Source organism: Lontra canadensis, unplaced genomic scaffold, assembly GCF_010015895.1.
Source record: "Lontra canadensis isolate GAN:19392208 unplaced genomic scaffold, GSC_riverotter_1.0 scaffold25, whole genome shotgun sequence".
NCBI classification, from domain to species: Eukaryota; Metazoa; Chordata; class Mammalia; order Carnivora; family Mustelidae; genus Lontra; species Lontra canadensis.
Window position 1 is genome coordinate 7067637 of NW_022631019.1, and position 23760 is coordinate 7091396.

Sequence of the window (23760 nt, forward strand, 5' to 3'; positions counted from 1 at the left end):
TTTCCTACCTTGCTGCCGTCACCTAGTGGCGGACTTTTTGCTCCAGTTCCTATCCCCCTTTAGAAACTTGCTTGTTTTCCTATGTTCTGCACTTGCAGATGGTGGTTTTCAAACTGTCTTGAAGCAACCACTGGTTTTAAGGGGTTTCAAGAACTGGTTTTGATTAAGGAGAGATGAGTAGACCACAGATAGAGCAAATACTAATGTTTTCCGACTCTGCATTGACTTGTATCATTTAAAGAAAACTTAGCTTAGTTTTGGTATGAATTTTAAGCAATGTAGGTTTTCTCAAATTTTCAAACATGAGCTAATTGTAAAATAGGAATCCCATCAATACCTACCGTTTTCCCTTGGTGTCTATTTGACAAGAATGACGGATGAAGGAAATACAAACAGCAAATTAATGAGTTTTGTTGTTTGTGGACCTTTTTGTCAAAACTAAATTTGAAAACAAAACTTAAGTTCTATTAAAGACCTTAGTAAGTGAAAGTGTGTCCCTGAAACTTGAATTTCATAGTAGGAACTCGGCTTACCAGGGACTCATGGTAGTAGTGTTCGGCAGAGTAAGAGCCTCACTTTGAATAATTAGCAAATAATCAGCCTTGATTTTTGCTTGCTCTAATAGATGAATGTAAACTCTCCCAATTTCATTAATTTGCTAATTGTTCTTCCCTGTTGAGGTAATTGGCCCTGAGTTCTCAACCAGAACTTAGACAAAATTCTTGAGATCTCTACATTTACCTCTCCTTTTTTAAAAAAAGCATATTTTGAAGGTGCTTCTTATTAGCATGTTGAAATGTTGCTATACAAAGGACACTTCAGATTTTTGTTTTAACTGTAGTATCTTCTTGAGAATTTTTGCTGAATGCTATAAAATACTGGGCCAGGTTGATATCACTGATAAATAAATGTTCATCTTTTTTCCTTACAAACTGCTGGGATTTAAGAGTAGTGGAAATCTAAAACATTGCAGATTTGGAGCTGTAGAGGGGATAGAAGGAATGTAGCACGTCTTGTTTACAGAGAGTGCCTGAGCATTTTCTTTTGAGGCTCTGGTTACCCCCTACCAAACACAATTTTAACCCACCCTGGAATTTTTTAGATTCTAAATTTTTTAGTTTTAGAAGTGGTTCTTAACCTCAAAGATACCAGTATTAAAGACAGACATGTTTTAGAACTGCCATCTAGAAGAACAATTATAACTTGTCTTTGTTTTATAACGTGTCTTTGTCTTGGCGCTTTAATGCGAGCCTTTCTTACACTGGTGTTCCTTCCTGTCTTTTTTCTCCCTCTGCTCCTTTCCCTCTTTTCTACTTTTTCTGCCTTTCCTTTTTTCTGTCTCCCAGATCTGAAAGATTTTCAGAACAATAAGCATAGGTACTTGCTAGCCTCTGAGAATCAACGCCCTGGCAATTTTTCCACAGCATCCATGGGGTCTCTTACTTCATCTCCATCTTCCTGCTCACTCAATAGTCAGGTGGGCTTACCATCTGTCACCAGTATTCAGGAGAGGATCATGTCTACACCTGGAGGAGAGGAAGCCATTGAACGTCTAAAGGTAAGCAATAATTCAGACTGAACGAAGGGTGGTCTATGTTGCTTCACAAAGCAGAGTTGGTCTTAAAAATCACTGAGATTTTTGTTCAGGATGGGGAAGAACTTTCTAACTCTTAGAGGTGTCCTGAACATGGAATGTGCCGCTTTATAAGATAATTAATTTCTTTTTACCAGAATGCTTGAGTCATGACTTTGCCAGGCAGTGATTTGAGAGATGTTTGGCTAGATCATTGGTTGGCCATGAAAATAACTCATAAACAGATAATGTCCTTTAATTCTGAGGTAGTTTATAAGTCACAGGGAAATTGTTTAGTTTGAAATTTAGTAGGAGACTAATTAGTTAGAAGTACTTGGACTCGTCTAAAGGTGGAATTCTGTATAGAGTCATGTTTGTGTTATTAAAATAAATGGACAACCAAAAGAAGGTTTGAGCATGTGAGTAGCTCTACCAAGGTTTTTTCAGAGACATGTGAGATGACAACTTGTGGAAGCTCATAGGAAGTCTTGGAACCCTATCACTGCTGTGGGAGGGCTGCCTCCTCATGTGCTGGGGCCCGTGGGATCAGGGGTCTCTGCGCCGGGCGGCAGGCACGCTTGGACCCTGCGTGTGCAGGTCCACCTGCCGTGGCACCCGGCCTCGCTTTCCCAGTCTGCGGTTGGCTCTGTTGGGAACATTCTTGTCTCTCTTCTTGAGTATGAAAGTGAGCGGAGGCAGCACCTGATGACTTCTGGCTTCTTCCTCCCGCTCAGTGACTGCAGGGAGAACAGACCCTGGCCGTCCCTCAGATCACGGGACAGTATCGTAGACGCAGATTCCTTTTCTTTCCCAGCTCATTGCCTCCAGGGTGATCGTTGGAGCCACACCTTTGGGTCTTTGTATTCCCCATGCCAGGGCAGGGAAAACAAGGAGGGCAGCGAGAGAGTCGTCAGGAGCTGTAGTTGTGCTTGCCGCCCGCAGGCCTCTTTGTGTTGCCCTCGGTGCTCTCCGCAACAGCTGCTTGCTCAGGCACGGCTGAGCAGCGACCTGCTTTGGCGAATGAGTGATGGGAAGGGTTTGCTGAGCCTTTTCACCACCCAAAGGGAATGAAGCTTGATAATCGAAGATGGCAGATGCTTTCATTTCGGTGTTTAGGTGAGGCCAAGAGATTTTATATGAAGAATGGGCCTCTCCTTCTTAATCATTGGCATTTTTTTACTCACTTCTAACCTGAGGTGCTTCAGAAACGAAAATAATGATCTTCTTCCTTCCCTCAGAACATGTTCGTAGGAAGTGGGTAGGTTTCTGATACACCTAGCAAAGGGAGAAGGGTAAGAAATCTTTTCATTTCATTAATTGTTACAGATCAAACGGCAGGCAATTCCTGTTTTTGTAAAATTGCCTTTGAAATTGTAGTAAAGACATTAGTGAAGCCTGTGCAGGACAGCTTCTTGTGTGTGTTTTCACGATGGACGCTGGCGACAAAGTTGCTGTGCGGGGTTCAGTTGGGCCAGTGGGGGAAATGCAGGGCTTCCGTGAGCAGGAAGTGAAGTCTCCTACTTACTATTTAATATAAAATGTTCCTTTTCTTTGGGGATTTTGAATCTTACTAAATCACCTATTAAAGCCTTGGTGTACAAAGAAGATTATAATTTCTGTTAATTTACATCTTGGTGTAAAAGAAAAAAAATTTCCTAACTGCCATGTGGCGCCGTTTGAAAATAACATTGAATGTTAGGAGTCAAGACGTTAACCAGACTCTTTAAGAATTAGGTCACCCAATGTCTTCCAGATAGTTTCTGGGGAATAACACTGCCATTATTCAGGGAACCCTCCCCCCAACCTTCCTCCTTCCCACCAAAACCAAAACAAAATTGTAGGACTTTCCTGAGAAAAGAAATTTCTGTTTTAATTTTCCTTTAAGTCAACGTAAGTGAAATCTTCCATTTCCCCTACCTTTAGAAAATTGCTTCTTACTGGTTTTCATTGGATCCCGAGTTTTAAATGCAGCACAGCAGTCCTCTGAGGCGTAAGTGCCTTCGTTTTGCTCCTGTTTTGTGAATGGTGAGAATTCAGTCCAGCAGACCTGCATTCTAATGCCTCAGGCAGATAGCATTGTGCATGCACAGTGCAAGGCAGTGGTTATGCAACAGAAGTGCTTGAGAGTTCTTCCTTTTCGGACTGCTTCATTGTTGAGTGTTTCGGAGCTGCGTTCCTAAGGCATGATACTGCAGGAGAGAAATACTGTCAGGGAAAACTTTAAAAATATGATCAGTTTGCAAACTATTTTTTGCATAACGTGTTGCTACTGCTTCATTTTTTGAATAGCTTCTTTCCATACAAAAGAGACCCACGTTACCCTATCATAAAAGATCTCGACCCCTCCACAAACCTCTCTGGCAAAAGAGAGTGAAATGTAATTGCTCTCATGTTTTAATCCCAACTCAAACTGAGTTGGATGTCTGTATCCTTGATTTGGATTCTCACAGAGGAAGGTTTTAAACATGTGACTGTAGCGACTGTGCGGTAGCTCTGGTGTTTATTAGTTTAGCATCAGAGCTAGTACTATGAGTGCCATCGCCTAGGCTTGAACTATAAACATCCACAAGTATCCGTTACAGAAGCACGCAAGGGCAGATGCTGTAGGCGGCCGGAGGGCCCCACACTTGGAACACACGGAGCATACTATGTTCAGTACAGTAAAACCTTGGCTCTCTGATGGCTTCAGGGAATGTTCTGTATAGTAAGCATTGAACCTTTTAAATATTACAGTTCAAACTAATTCTTTTTTATGGAAATATTTATGATTTGTTCTGCAGATTTCTCTGCCACCTTAACCAAATCATGACAAAGAAATTAAGTTGTGTTTGGTAGTGTGAACATAATTATTAACAAGTGCTACATAGACAGACATTCGTGACGTGAGACCAAAGTTGAATGGTGCCTGGGCACAGCATTTCTTAGAGCTTTAAGACAAGGTTCCTCATGTCACTGCTTTTTGGAATTTTTTGGTGTGTACTACCTCTGAGAAGGAAGGACTCTTGAAGATTGGCTGGACTCCTCATTTCTGAAGCATGCGTCCCAATTTCCTTTTTTTTTTTTTTTTTTTAAGATTTTACTTATTTATTTGACAGACAGAGTTCACAAGTAGGCAGAAAGGCAGGCAGAGAGAGAGAGAAAGGGAAGCAGGCTCCCCACTGAGCAGAGATCCTGATGCGGGGCTCGATCCCAGGGCCCTGGGATCATGACCTGAGCCCAAGGCAGGGACTTTAACCCACTGAGCCACCCAAGTGCCCTGATGCATCCCAATTTCAATTTAATCTTATAAATTGGGTTTCTAGAGTGGGTTATGGGCAGCACTGGGTACTAGTGTACCAGGCCTGCCTGCAGAGTAAGTTGACAACTCAGAGATCGGAAGTTATCTCCTGTTGGCGTCTCGGTTTTATTTATGCCAAGTTCGCTATTCAGACTTGAAGAAATAATATCCTTCACTCTTTCTTGATTGATGGTGAGCTGTTTTATAGAATATTTTCTTTAAAAGCCTAGTGGTTCTGCCTTAACTGAAGAAAGCATCAAGAGTCAGGAAACCGTACTCTAGGGTTTAGTGGCTCAGGTGTAATGTGGTCTCAGATTAGTCTCTTAGCTTCTCTGGTCCTCAGTTTCTTTATTTCTAGAATGGTTCTGGAATAAATGGCTCTTTCTAGCACTGAACTTTTGCTTAGTATCATTTTCTGTAACCTTTCTTCTTCAGAGTTTTAAAAAGAATAGCTTTTTTTTTTTTTTTTTTTTTTGAGATTTTATTTATTTGAGGGAGAGAGAGCAAGGGCGGGGGAGGAGCAGAGGGAGGAGAAGCAGACTCTCCAGTGAGCAGGGATTCCTGATGCCAGCTCAATCCCAGGACCCGGAGATCATGACCTGAGCTGAGTAGAGGCTTAACTGACTGAGCCACCCAGTGCCCCTAAAAAATAGCTTTTTAGACAACATAAAAATTGCAACGTGAAGCTGTAGTGAAAAATAAAAGTAGTACCATATTCAGCTAACTCATTAAATCTCTCTTTTTTTTAAGATTTTATTTATTTATTTGACAGACAGAGATCACAAGTAGGCAGAGAGGCAGGCAGAGAGAGAAGGGGAAGCAGCCTCCCTGCTGAGCAGAGAGCCCGATGCGGGGCTCGATCCCAGGATCCTGAGATCGTGACCCAAGCCGAAGGCAGAGCTTGACCCACTGAGCCACCCAGGCGCCCCAAATCTCTTTTTTACAAAGAGATTATGCCCTGACCCACCGTCCAGGTGGCAAGTAGAACTAGAGCGTTCGCCTCACGATCGGCAGCACAGTGGAAACGGGATCCCTAGACAGGGATTTTGCGACCTGGGGTGAGTTTACGGTTGCCCCAAAACAGAATAGCTTTCATACAGCCAGATGAATCTCGTACAGACATGATCTTCTCCCGAAAATAACCAACCAGGAGAAAACAGTTTCTCGTGGGTCAGTGTATCCTCCGTCACTAGCACCCGTGGCTTGTGGGCCACCCTCTGTGTGGTAAGCACTAGTCTGGGTGCTCTGTTTGGGCGGCTTGTTGTCCTAGTCCTTTCTTTTCGAAGTTACCATTTCGAGATTGTAAAGGTTTCTACCCGGCCCTACTCTCACGTGCCAGCTCGCCTCGGGTTTGCCCTCCCGGTCCTGTGCGGAAGCATTTAGTGCCGCTCCGTGCGAGCTGTTTGGATAACTCGTAGCGCTGACTGCCCGCTTCGTTCTCGGCACGCTTGCTTTCCCCGCCGTCTCCCTCCTTGCTGAAGCTGCGCGGGTGGGTTTGGTCGCTGGCCCTGTAGTCTGGCCCGTTGCTTCCTTTGTCAGCTCGGAGCGGTGCGTGCACTGCGTGCCAGATCTGTCCTCTTGGGGGCCGCTGGACAGAGCGTTCAGGTAGCCGTTTCAGTCTTTCAGCCTCTGTGGGTGTTTGGAGGGTCCGTGATGGTCAGTTGTGGTTTTGGCTTGTCCTCCCCTCCCCACCCTCCCGCAGACTTGTTCTGGCATCTCCCTCTTTGTCACTGACCCGTTTCTGAATGAGTAGCTTATCGATGGCCCCTTTCTGTGGCACGCACTGATGCCTGTGCTGTTTCTCCCGCTTCTGGCCCGGTCGTCAGTTTTGCTCTCTGCCCTGCTTGGCTCGTCGTGCTTCGCCGCCATCAGGACGCGCTCCTGCTTCTCCCGACTCCTGTACTCCTTTGCCTTTGCAGCTGCCGCCTGGAGCTCTCACTCGCGGCTCTCTCACATGCTCCTGCGCTTCCTTCCGGAGAGCCGTCGGATTGGTTGTGTCACATGCTCACTGTTTCTTTCTGTGTAGATAATTATGTTTTCAGATCCCAGAGGCTTCTCACAACAGCCTGTTAAACGAATCAGTGAGCTGTTTTGTGAGCCGTGCAGGGTTTTCATCCTGAATCACTAGCGCCGCCGTCATCAGAGCTGTCGTCTCCTCACTGTCGTGCTCCTGGGCGTCACATTTGACTTTCTAATTTTGTCTCCATGACTAGTTTTCCTTCTGCTTTTTGCATGTGCTCAGCCCCTTTTCAGGGCGTCCTCCTCCCTCCATTTTTCACCAAGTTGATTCCTACTTGTCCTTTATTCATCAGTCTGAGCTCACCCATTCTCCAGCGACCTGTGAACACCTCCGTTCTAGCATGTGGCACCTGTTGTTTCTCCTCCCCTACCCGTTCACAGTCTGCAAGCCCGCTGCTCTGGCCACGCTGTGGATCCTGGAAAACGCCCGGCGTTTCTCACCCCTTCCCTCACGTGTGCGTGTGGCGGCTCCTGCTCGTGGTCTCTGCTCACACAGAGACTTATCAGCGAGCCCTGTTCTGAAAACCCCGTTCCAAACTGTTCCCTCATTTACCCCTTTCCCTTTCTTGCTTTTTCGCCAAGGCACTTGCCACGATCTGATGTACTATATATTTGAATGATTGATTAAAATTTCAGTCTCTTTACTAGAATGTAAGTTTCATGAAATCAGGGATTTTGTTCCCTGCCACATCCCTAGCCGCCCGAAACAGGGTTTGGTATATAATGTAGCACATGAGTTGCCAGTTACTTCTCTCTCCCTCGTATACAGTAAATTTCTTGAGAACAGGAAACACGTTTTAGATCTTGTATTTCTGGTATTCATAAAGACTCAGCAGGAGACCAGGAAACTGGCACTTCAGTGGCTGCGTCCCTTCAGCTGAGATTAATACTAACCCTTTCTGTATCAGGTATTGGGATGTGTTCAGAAGGGCATTGTGTTGTAGGGGAACGAAAATACTCATTCACCCTTCACGTTTTTGGCTGGGGTCTCTACAAACAAAGGACAGATTAATGAAAGAAAAGCACACGAATTTATTTAAAAGAAGTTTTATAGGACTCAGGAGCCTTCATAAGGAAATAAGGACCCAAAGAAGTATTAAACCTGAACATTTTTTTGCTAGGTTTGATAAAGAGGGAAGAGTCTTGGGAAGCTATGAGGGACCTTGGGGGTCGCATCAGGGCCTGTTCGTTCAGAGGCTCTGAGTGCTCCTCGTCTTCGGAGATGAGGGTGACCCCTCCTCCAGGCGCAGGGAGGCTCCTCTCGTGCTTGAGAGGTTCCGAGCCCTCCTGCAGATGCCATCGCTCAGTTTACTTCAGCCTAAAATCGTCAGTATGCCAAGAAGCCCCATTTCAGAGGAGCGGGTTATCAGCCCCATCAGTGCTCTGGGGAAATTACAGTGAAACGAAAGCAGTAAATGTCTTTGGTGGCTTTATTCTATTGTAGGAGTGGCTGTCAGAAATAGTGTCTTGCATTTGGGGATGTTATTGTTACTCCTCTTTCTACACACACACACTCTCTCTCTCTCTCTCTCTCTCTCATTCCTAGGTATTTTTGTTAGGACTTAGGAGAATTTATGTATCTAGGGCTGATTGAATGTTAGACCTAGTCTCCATGAATTTTATTGAACATAATATTAAGAAAGGGAAAAAAAATCTGTATTAGACTCTGCCTCCTACCCACAAAGGGCATTGTGTGCCTCTTGCTGTCCATCCTAGACATAGCGTGTTATATCATAAGGCTTTTCTCCGCATTAACTGTGAGCTTTGTCTTAGGAATCGGAGAAGATCATTGCTGAGCTGAATGAGACCTGGGAAGAGAAACTGCGTAAAACAGAAGCCATCAGAATGGAGAGGTCAGCAAGTTAAGCTCTCGGGGTATCTGCACATTTTCAGGGGAACTGGAATTCCTTTTATAGATGGAGAAGTTGAGCTGGAAGTAAAGATGAAAGGCCCCTTTGCCAACGGCAGAAGAGAACAGAACTCAGTCTGCTCGGGGCCGTCCCCCTCAGAGCTTACATAGTCAGACATTCTCTAGAGAGTCCTGTGATCATTACCATACTGCATGGTGTCCAGGGTCCATGTAAAATGGAAGATATCCAGGGATAGAGGGGTTTTTTGTTTTTCTTTTCTGGTTTTTTTTTGGGAGGGGGGTAAATATTTTATTATTTTAGAGTGCGGGAGGGGCAGAGGGAGAGAGAAACCCAAGCAGGCTCCACACCCAGCATCGTGCCCATGTGGGGCTCGATCCCATAACCCTAAGATATGACCTGAGTTGAAATTGAGAGTCAAGAGTTGGACACTGAACCAACTGAGCCACCCAGGTACCCTGGGATAGAGTTTTCACTTTGTAAAACAACTGCCTTGGACAAAGGCCCGAATAATGAAGCTCTCTGATGATTGTTTGTGAGTTGTGTTTTATAGAACCTCTTCGGTAAGAGGTGAAATAGTTTGAGTTGCAGACTTTTAAAATCCCTTTTCTACTTTTAACCTCTCAGTTCTCTACCCTGAAGGTGACTGTATCCTGAAATAATACTTCTCTTATTGCGATGAATATACATTAAAAAAAGGTCAGACCTGTCTTCCCCCTTCATGGAAGATGAGGTAGAAGTGAGTGCATGTATTGATGCACTGGATGCATCAAACGGTTAGAATATTCTTACTATAGGGATCTTAAGCTAGAATATTCTAGAATCAATGTGATGTTGGGCTGGGGAGCATCCCATTTGAAAAAAACACATTTATAGACAACCTTCACATATCCAAGCTACCTTCTGATTGCTTTCTTAGATTTTGAAGAAAGGATACTTTGAGTTAGATGTCTGGCCTTAAGGAATATCCCTGTCTTCCTTCTTGTATATTAATGGACATATTATTTATGAATGTCTGTCTGCCTCCAAAGTCAGATGAGACAAAGTTCTTACTTGAGCAAATACAACTTTACCTGACATGGGAACAGAACTTATTTTGAATGTGCTGTTTCCCTTCAATTCTCATGAATGATGGGATAGACAGATATTTCACATTTGAATTAGTAACACAGACAGTAGTGTTTGCTCTGCATGCTTTACTTGCCAGTTCATAAGGTTTATTTAATTGACATTTTGGTATTGGGATTCTGATGTGCTTGTTGTTTTTCTAGGGAGGCCTTGTTGGCTGAGATGGGAGTGGCCATTCGGGAAGATGGAGGAACACTGGGAGTTTTTTCACCTAAGAAGGTAGGAAACTTGTGAAACTCAACCCAGCAGAAGCCTTTCCTATTTGTCTTGGTCACTGAGGCACTTCTGGTCTTTTGGGGCTGGCCCCTCCTCCCTTCATTTTATCTTGAGATTTGGCTTAATTTCTGATTTCTTACTACAGTACAGGGGCAGCCTGTTTCTCAAATGCCTATCATGTTTGCTGTTTACAAAATAAAACCCAAGGCAGTAAATCTAACTTTTGGCCATGATTCAGTATGTTCACTCGTCTGCATTGTTGCTTTCTCTTAAATTCCCAGCCTCTCACCTAGCATACCTGGCTTCAGTTTGGCTACTCTTTCTATGTAAATTTTCCCACAGATGCCAGCAGCCCTGATTTATAACTCTTTGGAAGCAATTTCAGCTCTTCAGGTTTGTGTAGAAAAATACCACACAAGTTTGTTTCTGTAGTTGTGTTGCAGACGACCATTCTACTGAGTAAAGCAATTCCTGTCCTCACCCTTCCAGCCGCCTCTGCTCCTTTCTTAGCTTTTGTTTAAAAAAATGACTCCAGTAGTTACCCTTCCACTTATGTAATCTTAGTTGTTAGGTAGTAGATACCTACTTGTTAGGTAGTAGCTAATTAGAATAGTAAAGTCGGTTTTGTTTTTTTGGGGGGGGGTTGTTTTTGTTTCATTTTGTTTTACTGAGTTGCTTCCTAGTTATTTGTAGATATTGGAAAGCTATTATCAAATTATTATTTCTATTGATTTACAAAGCATATATATTCATGCCAGTAAAAAATGGTTCCTCATTTCATATGACCCCAGCTTGGCTATCAGGGACTTACACATGTCCTGTGGGGTCTGAGGATGATCTCTCTAGCTTGGCATTGAATGAGCAGGGGTGTTTCCATTTTTGTTTTTATGTGATAGGAAATATTCCTGGGTTTTGCTAGGATTCTTTAGGTTTGGTTTTTCTGTCAAGGTCACATAACTTTTTTAAGGAATTCCATTGCTTATTTTCAACAGATATAAGAGTGTTTTAAAGACATTTTCGGTACATATTTTGAAACTGGAATAATAGTAACGGTAATTTGTGTGTCTGTACTGCCAACGGTTTGTGATTTTAAGTTTAATAGTGTTTCCTTCAGTAATACATTATTTATTGAGATACCATTCTTAGGATTGTAGAGGTTTTAGCAGTTAGAGGTTTGATCAGGTTTGTTGTGCCTTGTGATTACTAAAGAGATCTTACATCTTTGAGAGTTAAAGAACTATATAGAAAGTTTTTGTAACAACTTGTAAAACTATGGCATTTAACACAAGTCATAAATAATTTAAGTGTTGTGACATAAACAGCATGGAATTCCACACTGAGATCTCTGTTTCCAAAGTTTTTCTTGCTTTAATTTTATGCATCTTATTTTAACTTTCTAGACTTCCTCAGGAAAGGAAGGAATACACCTCTGGCTACATCTAAATTCAGTTTTAGAACCTGTTTCTAATGTGTTAACTTGATTGTGGTAATCATTGCATGATGTGTATGTATAGTAAATTGACACGTTCGACACCTTAAAAAAAATCATGTTGTACAACCTAAATGTATACAATTTTTATTTGTCAGTCATACCTCCATAAAACTGGGTCAGGGGGGAAACTTTAAAGGCAAGGGGAAGCAAAACCTGTTTGCAGGATTCCCTTTTTCTGAGGCCAGTGCCCTGATGGGCTTTAAAGAACACTGTCCACAGGGCCTTGACTTTCTCAAACCAGCAGAGGTCTTAAACTACAGAAGCAGTTGATGATGTAGAGCTTTTCCTAATTTCTGTTTAATCATTTTTCTCATTCTCTGTTCTTAACCCTCTCATCTGATTCTTCTTTCATTTTTCCACATTTGCTGGCACTGTCTTGAGTAGATTTTGACCCCAAGACCATGTGACTTATTTTTGGATTCCAGTGGGGTATTTTCACCAAAGAAGGTTGGTTTTTCAAAAATTTTAGAAATATTAGATGAAGAGGATTTTTACAAGATGTGTGTATTGTTGAATGTCAGTAATTTTAATTTCTTCTTTAAGGTAAAGACTAGTAAACTAAAGACAGTAACTGGGACCATGGAAGAAGTGATGAAAATTATAGAGGGAAATGCCAGGAGATGTGGGAACACTTTTTTTTTTTTTTTTTAAAGATTTACTTATTTTTAGGGGGAGGAGGGGCAGAGAGAGAAACTGAGAATCTCAAGCAGACTCCATCCTGAGCGCACAGCCTGATGCGGGGCTTGATCCCACAACCCTGAAATCATGACCTGAGCCAAAACCAAGAGTCAGTTGCTCAACTGACTGTGCCACCCAGTCACCCCTTTTTTTAAAGCACTTTTATAAGGGCTCCTGGGTGGTTCAGTGGGTTAAGCGTCTGCTTTGGCTCAGGTCATGATCTCAGGATCCTGGGATGGAGCCCCGCATTGGACTCCCTGCTTCCCAAGGAGTATGCTTCTCCCTCTCCCTCCGCGCCTCTCCCCCTGCTTGTGCTCTCTTTCTGTCGCTCTCTCTTGTGCACGTTGCTCTCTCGCTCATGAACAAATAAAGTCTTGAATAAAAATTAAAGCATTTTTATAAAGTAAATGAAAAACTATTTTTGGAGGTTGTAGGAAGGGAAAATAATTTTCCCTCTACCCTTTTGAGTTCTTGGCTGAGAGCCCTGTCATAAAAGGTTAATAAAAGAAAAACAAAAATAAGCTTATTAGCGTGTTTGCCTCATGTATGTGTGGGAGCTACCCAAGAGAAAGTGAGTGACTCCCCACGATGGCTTAGAATTCAGACTTAAATGCTGCCCTAGTAGGGTAAGGGGAGTGGGGATTTGGCGTCTCAGGAGGGAATAAATGATTTTCAGGAAAGATGAAGGGGCTCTTGGGAGAATAGATGGGTGGTGTGATCCTTTGTGACAAAGTCTGAGTGCAGTGTCAACCTCTGGTCTCCTTTCCTGGGATACAAGTCCCTCCTCCCTGGTTGATGGACTCCCAAGGGGACATGACAGCTGAGGGCATTCAGGAGGACCTGTCTTGAGATGAGAGAGGGGGTTCTCAAAGAAAGCTTCTCCCTGCGTTTGCTGTTTTTCAGGGGACTTCAGCTCAAAATAATATGTCAAAATGGCATATTTTGTTACCCTTCTAGATTTTTGTCCAGATAGTTAAAAATTATGATTAACCCATCCAGAGAATTGTCCTGTCCTTATTTTTCTTTTGTAATCTTCATGCTTCGACCTTATTCAGAATCGGCTCTTGTGCTTTATCCCTGAACTCATGTTTTACATAGAATGTATTAGTGCAGTTTGAGAAGGCCTGAAGAGAAGTGTTTTCTCTTTGTAGTGGAATTGCAGCTAGGAACTAGGAATAAAAGACATCCCTCTTCTAGGGACTGTGGATAATCTGGGAAACCATTGCCCTCCTAGGTCACTGTTAACTATCACCGCCTGCCCAGTGGTACTTGCTCCAAATTGATCATCTGTACCTTTTTTCAGACCCCACATCTTGTTAACCTCAATGAGGACCCACTAATGTCCGAATGCCTGCTTTATTACATCAAAGATGGAATTACAAGGTATATTTGTTTCTTTTGGTCACTTACTATTTTCTTTTCTCTTAATTGATGGAATAACTACAGGGAAGTTATTTGTTGAAAAATTTGTTGTAATGATTTGCTGTCTTTTGTGTCTGAAATAGTTACAAACTCTCTTGGCTTCCCAAATGATGTAAGTGCTTTAGCCATCTGAACCAGTTAACATGTAGTTTTCCCTAAAAACCCTAAGTAAAAATTTTTTCCCGTAACTTCTTATATGAATTCATTAGGGAGATTAGTTCACTCTTGTCTTTTTATAAAGCTGAGTGAGTTACATTGATGTATCCTTGCTCTTGGTTTCTTATTCTAATGTAGGGAGGTTGATCATATGTGAAAATAAAATTTGCAGTTGAAAGCCTCTGATAAAAAGAAGCGATACCTTTTTTGTACATACCAAAGAATATTCTTTGGGAGAAAGGGGTTCATTGTTTTCAGTGCTTTTTGTGTCTGAATTTCCCTGGGAAACACTTTCCCTTGTGTTCAGGGTTGGCCAAGCAGATGCTGAGCGGCGCCAGGACATCGTGCTGAGTGGGGCTCACATTCAGGAAGAGCATTGTATCTTCCGGAGCGAGAGAAACAACAGTGGAGATGGTGAGAGTTCCTGGCGTAGCTTTTCCAACAACCTTTTCATTCTATGTTACTAGAAATCCCCAGGGCTTGCTATTCCCTGTCTCTCTCAGTGATACTTTCTTGTACAATCTAATATTTGAAAATGGAGAAACCTGGCCTGCTTACAGATTCAGGGAGGGACGTAGCTATTTTACATGAAAATAGCCTGGACTAAAGGAGCCCTTTTGTAACTGCCAAGAACTGAGGGGGACATAGGCAATTAGGCTTGGTCTTGAATGTTAATTATTTAATAGAAAAGTAAGAAAGGAACAAATATCCTGCGTAGTAGGAGATTTGAAGGACCTCTGATCTTAACCCAGAACTTATTTTTATCTAAAAGGGAAGAAAAAGTCAATCTTGATTTTTGTCTGGGTTACTAACAAAATAATAATCTAATAGTATTTTTATACTATAGGACTCATTCCTTTAATCAGAATGTTAGCTGCTTTTGATTTTACATTTCTGGTTAGTACCTATATCTTAGACTTAAGATTTCTGATGGTTTTCAGTTTTATGGACTGAACTGTTAGATATCACCAAAACTAGCATTTCCCATCTTCTTCTGAGGTTTGTCAAATTCATTTAAATGTTTCTCTTAGCCACGCCCCTGGTTTTGATATCCTAAAATGAACTACTGTGTAGATGCTCTGCCACTTGGTTGGTTGCACGAATGTATTCCCTGGACCCCGAATCTTCATAGTCATCTTCTTTCCACTGCTTTATTCCACCGTCTTGTGGTGCTAATACTGGTTTGCTCTTTTTAGTTATTGTGACCCTTGAGCCCTGTGAACGCTCAGAAACCTATGTCAATGGCAAGAGGGTGGCCCAGCCTGTTCAGCTACGCTCAGGTGAGCCTGGGAAAGTTGTTTTGTTTTTTTTAAGTGCTTTGCTTTCTCCTCTTCTTTTTTTAAAGATTTTATTCATTTGTTTGAGAGAGAGTGCACACAAGTGTGGGGAGGGGCAGAGGGGGAGGGAGAATGTGGACTCCCTGCTAAGCAGGGAGCCCCCACATGGGGCTCCATCTTTGGACCCTGAGATCATGACCTGAGCTGAAATGAAGAGTTGGACACTTTGACCAACTGAGCCACCCAGGCGCCCCTGAGACCGGGAAACATTTGAAGTCTGTGTGAGCAACTCTTGAATTTTTGACCCTTTGTTTAAAGACTCAAGTATAATAGCATTAGGATTTCTGTTCTTATAAAACTCCAAAGGCTGTCTTATTGCCTTAGGGAAAGGGAGGGAGAGTGAGGTTATTAACCTAGATGGGTATACATTTAAAAAAATGGCTTCTTAACTCTGTTTCTGTTCTGTGGTAGGAAACCGTATCATCATGGGTAAAAACCATGTGTTTCGTTTCAACCACCCGGAGCAAGCACGGGCAGAGCGGGAGAAGACTCCTTCTGCTGAGACCCCCTCTGAGCCTGTGGACTGGACGTTTGCCCAGAGAGAACTTCTGGAAAAACAAGGGATTGATATGAAGCAGGAGATGGAGAAAAGGTAATGCAAAATATGATGTGGCCCCATGACTGTCACCTCTTTAGAACGTACAGTGTATAGCCCTCATCGAACAGGCCAGTGATTTCACAATTTATTCCTTCCTCTCTTGTTTTTTTTTTTTTTCCTTCTAGACTACAGGAGATGGAGATCCTATACAAAAAGGAGAAAGAAGAAGCAGATCTTCTCTTGGAGCAGCAGAGACTGGTAGGAATCCATCCCGAATCCTCTGTTAGGAAAAGGGCAGCTTGCTGTCATCCCTTACCTGTTCCACAGATGAGCACCTGCCCAGCTGCTTGTCCAGCTCTCACTGATGCCATATGCTGTTCTCTCATTTCCTTAATGGAGAATGAACTTTCATCTCCTGGTAGCCTTAGTCTGAAGAAGTGTCCATAGAGGTACAGTTTTGTGCCTTTTATGTCTTCAAGTTAAATCTTTAGTTCTAGCAAAACCAAGTGCTTTCTGCGGAACTAGTGGGAGCTTCTCTGGTAGGCTCTGCCTCTTGATCGTGGTTTCCGAGTATGCGTCAGTGGCGATTCTTTTAATGATGGTTATATTGAATATTGAATTTGGCGGGTGTTTGCCTTGGTTTTGTTTCTGATCACCTGATAGTACTAATTCTCTGCTCTTGGGCTGACTTGGGGATTGTTCTTGTGCTGGGCAGACTTTTTTTTTTTTTTTTTTTTTTTCTTTTTCTTTTTTTAGTTAAACTGTGTCTAAAAGTGTTGCTGCACAGTTGCATGTGTTAATCCTTTTCTGTTCCCCTGCATGGAGTCTGAATTCTCAATAAGGGTCTCCGTGGCATGTGGGATGACAGGGGAAACAGGGACTACACAGTCAGCTCAGTCAGGAGAAGGAAGCCTGGTTTCTCCAGGCTGGGAGAGATTTGGGTGAGCAGCTGAAAAGTTGTTGAAGGTTGCAGCTTATAATGCTAATGGGTTTATTTAGCATTTTATGATCTGCATTGCTTCTCCAAGTTTGATAGAAACTGAATCTCATGAATAAATAAGTTGACCCACTAGTTAGATTATCATTTTTAAAGCTATCCAGCTTTGGTTAACAAAGCCCTGGTCATAAAAAGCTTCTTCTTGGCATTCATTTGATAGGTAAGAGAAAGATATGATAAACCTTTGGGTACTGTGGATACAATTTAGTGTTTTTTTAAGATTCACAGACTTCTTCTAAGATGAAGAGAAAGCTGGGATACTGGTTTCTTCCCTTAACATAAAACATAGCATCTAAAATACTGTGTGTAAACCGCAGCCTTCTGGTCATGCTCTGCTTTGGGGAAGAGAGGCTGGTGCTAAATAGGCCAGAAATACCAAGGGCTCGAGCAAAAAGCAGGCTTTTTCCAAGGCTAGTCATTTCTTAGGCCTGGCAGTGTGTTAAAGGTAGTTTGTTATCTTGGAAACTATAGTGAAGTCCAGGAAAGAATAAATCAGGTCTGGGGGGCAAGATAGTAGCAGTGTTCAGATCCCTTTATGAGGCCTAGTTGACATTCAGTTTTTAATGAAAACAGAAGGATTTGACTACAGTGTGATAGGAACTTGAAAGGTTTGTGACACATGAGGAGCCTTTTATCTTAATAATGTATAATCTAATAACATGCCTCTGATGGTCTGTGAGAGATTACATGAGGACAGGTATCATTGAGCTGTATGTATCATTAACAGTAGTGCCTTGTATTTGTATAGTGCTTTATAATTTACAGGAAGCTTTAATATCCAGCATTTTGGGGGCGGTTCCCAAAATAGCCTTCCTTGATAGGTGTGTGTATAAATAAAATGAGTAATTTTACCTCCAATTTATAGTTGAGGAAACCAAGGAAAAAACATGCCGTCTTGCTCACTCTTAAAACACCTGTTAAGTCATGGGGTCTGAAGCTTAATCTTGGGGCTTCTGAATTGCTTCCATGTTCCTTCTGTCCAGTAAGAGCAGTGCTTCTTCACCAGCAGGAGTCCTAGTAAAATGCACATGCTGATTCAGTAGGTCTGGGGTGGGACCTGAGAGTCTTGGTTGCTAACAAGCTCCCAGGTGATACCAATGCTGCTGATCCAAGATCACCCTTTGAATTCACCAGGTGAGATAGAATGATGACGGCTGGTGCTCTCCATAAGCAAGCACTGATGATCATTCTTTGCTCCGAGATAAAGATGATGACCATCAAAGAGAAAATACATGTCTCTAAGACATACTTAGTTTCCAGGGGACATATTTAGTCTGCAAGTGATCAGGTTGGGGCTGTCCTCTGTTCTGTGTATCTAAAAGCAAGCTAGGATTTCAAGAGCAGTTACTTAAAGCAAGGAGGTTGCTTTTCTCCCGAGTCCAACTCTATATTCCACTCAGATTTCTTGTCCTCCAGAGGAATTGATTTCTAATGCCTTAGCCTGAGGAATATCTAGCAGTAACAATACTGAATGGAAAATATATTTTTATGACCCTTTATTGGTCAACCAACAGATACATTTTGAATGCACCCTATGGATAAACACTGAGAGGATATAAGAATAATCATTCAGTAAATATGTGTTTAATATTATATGTAATCATTTTTGCATAATGACAACATTAAATAATGGAATTCGTTTTTTGAGTTTTCTATTATTGTAGTTCCCCAAATGCGTCATATTATCGCACTGCTGAACGTTCTCTTCTAGTTACTGCTCTGTTACACACTTGGTCTTCTCTGTGCTTGCTTTCTCACCTATCTTTTTTTTTTTTTTAAGATTTTATTTATTTATTTGACAGACAGAAATCACAAGTAGGCAGAGAGGCAGGCAGAGAGAGAGGAGGAAGCAGGCTCCCTGCCGAGCAGAGAGCCCGATGCGGGGCTCGATCCCAGGACCCTGAGATCAGGACCTGAGCCGAAGGCAGAGGCTTTAACCCACTGAGCCACCCCGGCGCCTCACCTATCTTTTAGGTCTCTTCTTTCTTCTTTCTGCACAAGCTTCCTGTAGAGTCTTTTCAGGAGGCCTTCACATTGGGATTTCATGAAAACGGAAGCATCATTTAGTGACACGAATTGGCCAGACCTGAGTAGTTTTTCCAGCCTTGTAATAAGTGAATCTAAATATCTTTACATCTTTTTTGACATGAGAGAAGTGTACATCTTGGCACATAAACTTTGCATACAGAATTTTTAGTATCATGTTCAGTGTGTGATATGGGGCCATAAGGAGAACATATTCTACAAAGACAATATGGTAGTATTTTATTTTATCTTATTTTATTTATTGGGAGGGGCTTGGGGGGGCACAGAGGGAGAGAGAGACAATCTTTTTTTTTTTTTTTTTTTTTAAGATTTTATTTATTTATTTGACAGACAGAGATCACAAGTAGGCAGAGAGGCAGGCAGAGAGAGGGTGGGGGAAGCAGGCTCCCCGCTGAGCAGAGAGCCTGATGCGGGGCTCGATCCCAGGACCCTGAGATCATGACCTGAGCCGAAGGCAGAGGCTTTAACCCACTGAGCCACCCAGGCGCCCCGAGAGAGACAATCTTAAGCAGGCTCCACGCCCAGCACAGAGCCCGATGTGGGGCTTGATCTCACAGTCCTGAGATCACAGCCTGAGCCAAAATCAAGATTGGATGCTTATCTGACTGAGCCACCCAGTCGCCCCCAATGTGACAGTATTGTTAAAAGAATGACAGTTACGGCCATTTAATTTGAGATCTTTTGGATTTATGTAGACTTTCCTATTTATATTTTATTTTAGAGTTTAAAGACCTAATCTCTGTCTCCCAAGTGTGATATGAAAGGAGTGATTGGAGTATTTGTTATTTTTTAGATTAAGTAGGATTCATTTTATTCTTGAGCAATCTTAAAAGGAAAAGGAAAGAAGGTGGGGTGGGAATAGAGTCATAGTTGTCAGTTATGTGAGAATAGTCAGTATATTATGTTCTATAAAACTTAGTTTACACATACTGGTAAGAAGATCTTTGGTAGGAGTCAGGTACATTTTTTTCTCTAATGTTTATTAATGTCCTCTTTTATCACTCCAGATTAGACATTCTGAGGTTTAAACTAAAAATGAAAGTAGTGTAAAGTCTAAATTTAACTCTATTTGCTATTCCTTAAATTTTCAGCTAGAAAGGGCTATTTAATGGGTTTAGTACCCATTTACAGACCAATAAAAATAATACAGATCAGCACCTCCAAATTCAGGGACCAGATTATTGTCCTTACTGTTAAACATTATTTTTTGGGAAATAATTGTACATAGAAAATAACTGTACATAGGACTCTTTGGCCTAGAAAGCAAGATTCTATTTTACTAGAGATAATTTTGGTAATCACAGCCAAGTAAAAGAGAGTATTAAGATTTTTTTCCTAACTAGACTATCCTGAACTACTCTTCTAAGGGAATAGTTTCTTTTCCAAGGAACTTTTATTTCCTGAATTGAAATTCTTCCTTAAGCCTTCCTTAATTCCGTAGGGAATTCTAAATCTAACATTGTTTTTGTGTAGATCCAACATTGCTTTCATGTTATAAAGATGTGCTTGTATTATTTAAGAACAATTGATTATTATCCAGATAGCCCTTGAAGACCAGTTAGTTGGGCAGGCAGGTGCTCTTTTGCTTCTTAGTTTGTTTTTAAGATTTTATGTACTTATCTGAGACAGAGACTGAGAGAGTGCGGCAGAGGGAGAGGAGAAAGCAGGCTGCCTGCTAAGCAGGGAGCCTGACTCAGGGCTCAATCCCAGAAGGTAGAGGCTTAATCGACTGAGCCACCCAGGCACTCCTGGGCCGAGGTTTTACTTGGGCCTGTAACAAAAGTTAAAAAAAAAAAAAAAAAAAAAAAAAGGGCAGCCTGACCGCCCAACTAACGTTTTTGATAAAGAGGTAAAGTGCAAACATAGCCAAAAAGACAGAATTAGAGACAGCATTTTAAAGTGGATCTGAGTTTTATGTGCTGATAGAGTTGTCACTTAAAGTGATACTCCTCAAATTGCTAGAAATGCCATGGGTTTTCATAGATTAAAAAAACATTTATTAGGTCATATTTATTAAAATATTTCTTGGGGAATTTTAAATGATGTTTTAAAAAAGTGTATTTGTCTAGCTTAATTTATGTTCTGGAAACTTCTTAAAATTTTGGAAGTGAAGTGTGTATTGGTTTAAGTGTGTGAAATTAAAACAGCAGACCCACCGTAAGGACCCTTTTTTTATGCTTCCTTGTTCTCTAGATAACAAACGTTACTTTTATTAATGTAGCACATTGATTTAAGGTGACAAGAGAATAGTAAATCCGGTATATGCTCATGGAAGGACTAGTTTCAAAACTCACTTGTCTTCTAGAAAAAACAGTTTGGTTGATAAGAACCCCGTGTGGTCTGCTAATAGGGATTCATTTTTAACAACATCCCTGTTGACTGCTTCTTTCTCTACCTTCTCCTCTTCTAACTTTTTTCTAGGGCTGCTCTTTTTAGTAAAGCTAAACAAAACGTGGCATCCTACAGCCTTACTAACCTTTGTTAATCCGCCTGCTCGTCACATCTTGTATGGCATCTGTGCTCACTCATGGGGGAAAGAGTTTCTGGAAGAAGCAACAGCAATAACCAAGGCAAATGTGGGGACATGGCTGCATGGGGTGTTAGCATGTGTGGGATGTAGGTTTTACTGCATTTCTGCAGGTGTTACTTCACAGCATTTTGTTAATAACGTCACGTGACCTTAGAGGGAACTGTCACTGTATCAATCCTCCTAAGAAATTGGATTGCACTTTTCATCACTTAAGCCAGAAAGTGAGAATTCGCATTAGTGTTACTAAACAAGCAAATCTTAATATTAATGACCTGTATATACATAAGCCTTAATAAACTTACACACCACTTAGGGGGTTTTTTATTTTTTCTTTTTTTTTTTTTTAATTAATTTATTTTTTGGTTTTGGTTTTAAATTTGGTTAAGGCTTTTTTGCTTGTTTTTTCTTCAGTTTGATTTTCCTTTTTTACATTTTAATTTTGGTTATTTCGGGGCCATTTTTTGATTTTGTTTTTCCAAAGGACGCGGATTCTGATAGCGGGGACGATTCTGACAAGAGGTCCTGTGAAGAGAGCTGGAAACTGATTACTTCTCTGAGAGAAAAGCTACCTCCCAGCAAGCTGCAAACCATTGTTAAAAAATGTGGCCTCCCTAGCAGTGGGAAGAAACGAGAGCCAATTAAAATGTATCAAATCCCCCAAAGAAGGCGCCTGAGTAAAGATTCCAAGTGGGTCACCATCTCAGATCTTAAGATTCAGGCCGTAAAAGAGATATGCTATGAGGTTGCGCTCAACGATTTTAGGCACAGTCGGCAGGAGATTGAAGCCTTGGCCATTGTTAAGATGAAAGAGCTTTGTGCCATGTATGGGAAGAAAGATCCCAATGAGCGGGACTCCTGGAGGGCAGTGGCCAGGGATGTCTGGGACACTGTTGGTGTAGGGGATGAGAAGATCGAAGATGTGATGGCCAGCGGTAAAGGCGGAACTGACGTAGATGACCTCAAGGTTCATATTGACAAGCTGGAAGATATTTTGCAAGAAGTAAAAAAGCAAAATAACATGAAAGATGAGGAAATAAAAGTCCTAAGAAACAAAATGCTCAAAATGGAGAAAGTCTTGCCACTGATTGGATCTCAGGAACAAAAAAGCCAAGGAAACCATAGAGCAAAGGAACCTGTTGGTGCTGGCGTCAGTGGCAAGTCTGAAAATGACGGAAGCAGAGGGGACAGTGGAGAACTTGGGAAAGAAGAGCGCGTGTCCCAGCTGATGAATGGGGATCCAGCTTTCAGACGTGGACGTCTGCGTTGGATGAGGCAAGAGCAAATCCGCTTTAAGAATCTGCAACAGCAGGAGATAGCAAAGCAGCTGCGTAGGCAGAATGTACCTCACAGGTTCATCCCTCCTGAGAACCGCAAGCCCCGATTCCCCTTTAAGAGCAACCCCAAGCACAGAAACTCTTGGAGCCCTGGGACGCATATCATCATAACAGAAGATGAGGTCATAGAGCTTAGAATCCCAAAAGAGGAAGACGGAAGAAAAGGAAGTAAAGAGGAGAGCCAAGAAAAGGGGGGTAGAGCACCTTCTAAGGATCCCCAGTTACCGTGGGGCTCTCAGGGAGCGCGAAGTCAAGATCACATCCAAGTTAGCAAGCAGCATATTAACACCCAGCAACAGCCACCTCAGTTACGCTGGAGAAGCAATTCTCTCAATAACGGCCAACCGAAAAGTACGCGCTGCCCCGCATCTGCCTCCTCGGAATCGTTAAATTCCCACAGTGGTCACCCCGCTGCCGATCTGCAGACTTTCCAAGCGAAGCGTCATATTCACCAGCACCGTCAGTCTTACTGTAATTATAGCACTGGAGGTCAGTTAGAGGGCAATGCAGCCAGTTCCTTCCAGAAGCAGACGGACAAGCCCAGCCACTGTAGCCAGTTTGTGACACCTCCAAGGATGAGGCGCCAGTTTTCGGCACCCAATCTCAAAGCTGGTCGAGAAACCACAGTGTAAATGACTGGACAAACTTGGAATCTTGGGGGAGGAAACAGGCAACGTTAGCTCATGATTTGAGTTGGTTCTAGCCTTGGCCTTGAGTTCGTACTCTTTATGTTATGGTTTTCTTGTTGCGTTCCTACAAATCCTAACTGATTTTAATATTGTTAAAACATAAAACACTGGTAGACATTTCAACACCTCCCTTTTGTTTGTACATGCCATAAATGGGCAGTTTCTGGACAAAACACTGAGACCTCCCTTATTTTTCTGAGACTTCCCTCCGTTCTTGGTGCCTAGATAATACACTTACTTACACAGACTGGTCTTGTTTTGGTGTAAGTTTGTTATGTTTTTATAATGCCTGTAAACTGATCTTATATCCAGAAAGCCCTGCCTCTTGGTTTATGCAGACATTCAAAAGGGGAATTTGATACACAGAATTAAGTGTCTGTTATTTCCCCATAAATGTTAGACATTAGTTGAATAACACTCAACTATGTGGACACAGCTTTGGATTTCTCATCCATGTCTG

The 23760-nt window shown here is 42.1% G+C and overlaps 1 protein-coding gene across 10 annotated transcripts in view; it reads left to right on the forward strand.

Moving 5' to 3' along the window:
- KIF1B (kinesin family member 1B) overlaps positions 1 to 23760 on the forward strand; it is a 139502-nt gene that overhangs the window by 61304 nt on the left and 54438 nt on the right. For 5 of the 10 annotated variants that reach the window (XM_032863364.1, XM_032863365.1, XM_032863368.1 and 2 more), the window contains 8 exons: positions 1425 to 1558; positions 8643 to 8722; positions 10009 to 10084; positions 13555 to 13634; positions 14137 to 14243; positions 15026 to 15109; positions 15578 to 15758; positions 15890 to 15962. In XM_032863364.1, the coding sequence (XP_032719255.1) occupies positions 1425 to 1558; positions 8643 to 8722; positions 10009 to 10084; positions 13555 to 13634; positions 14137 to 14243; positions 15026 to 15109; positions 15578 to 15758; positions 15890 to 15962 (815 nt within the window). Of the gene's footprint in view, positions 1 to 1346; positions 1559 to 8642; positions 8723 to 10008; positions 10085 to 13554; positions 13635 to 14136; positions 14244 to 15025; positions 15110 to 15577; positions 15759 to 15889; positions 15963 to 21758; positions 23464 to 23760 lie in introns of those variants that run through there. The other 5 variants (XM_032863361.1, XM_032863363.1, XM_032863367.1 and 2 more) reach the window with 2 other exon arrangements.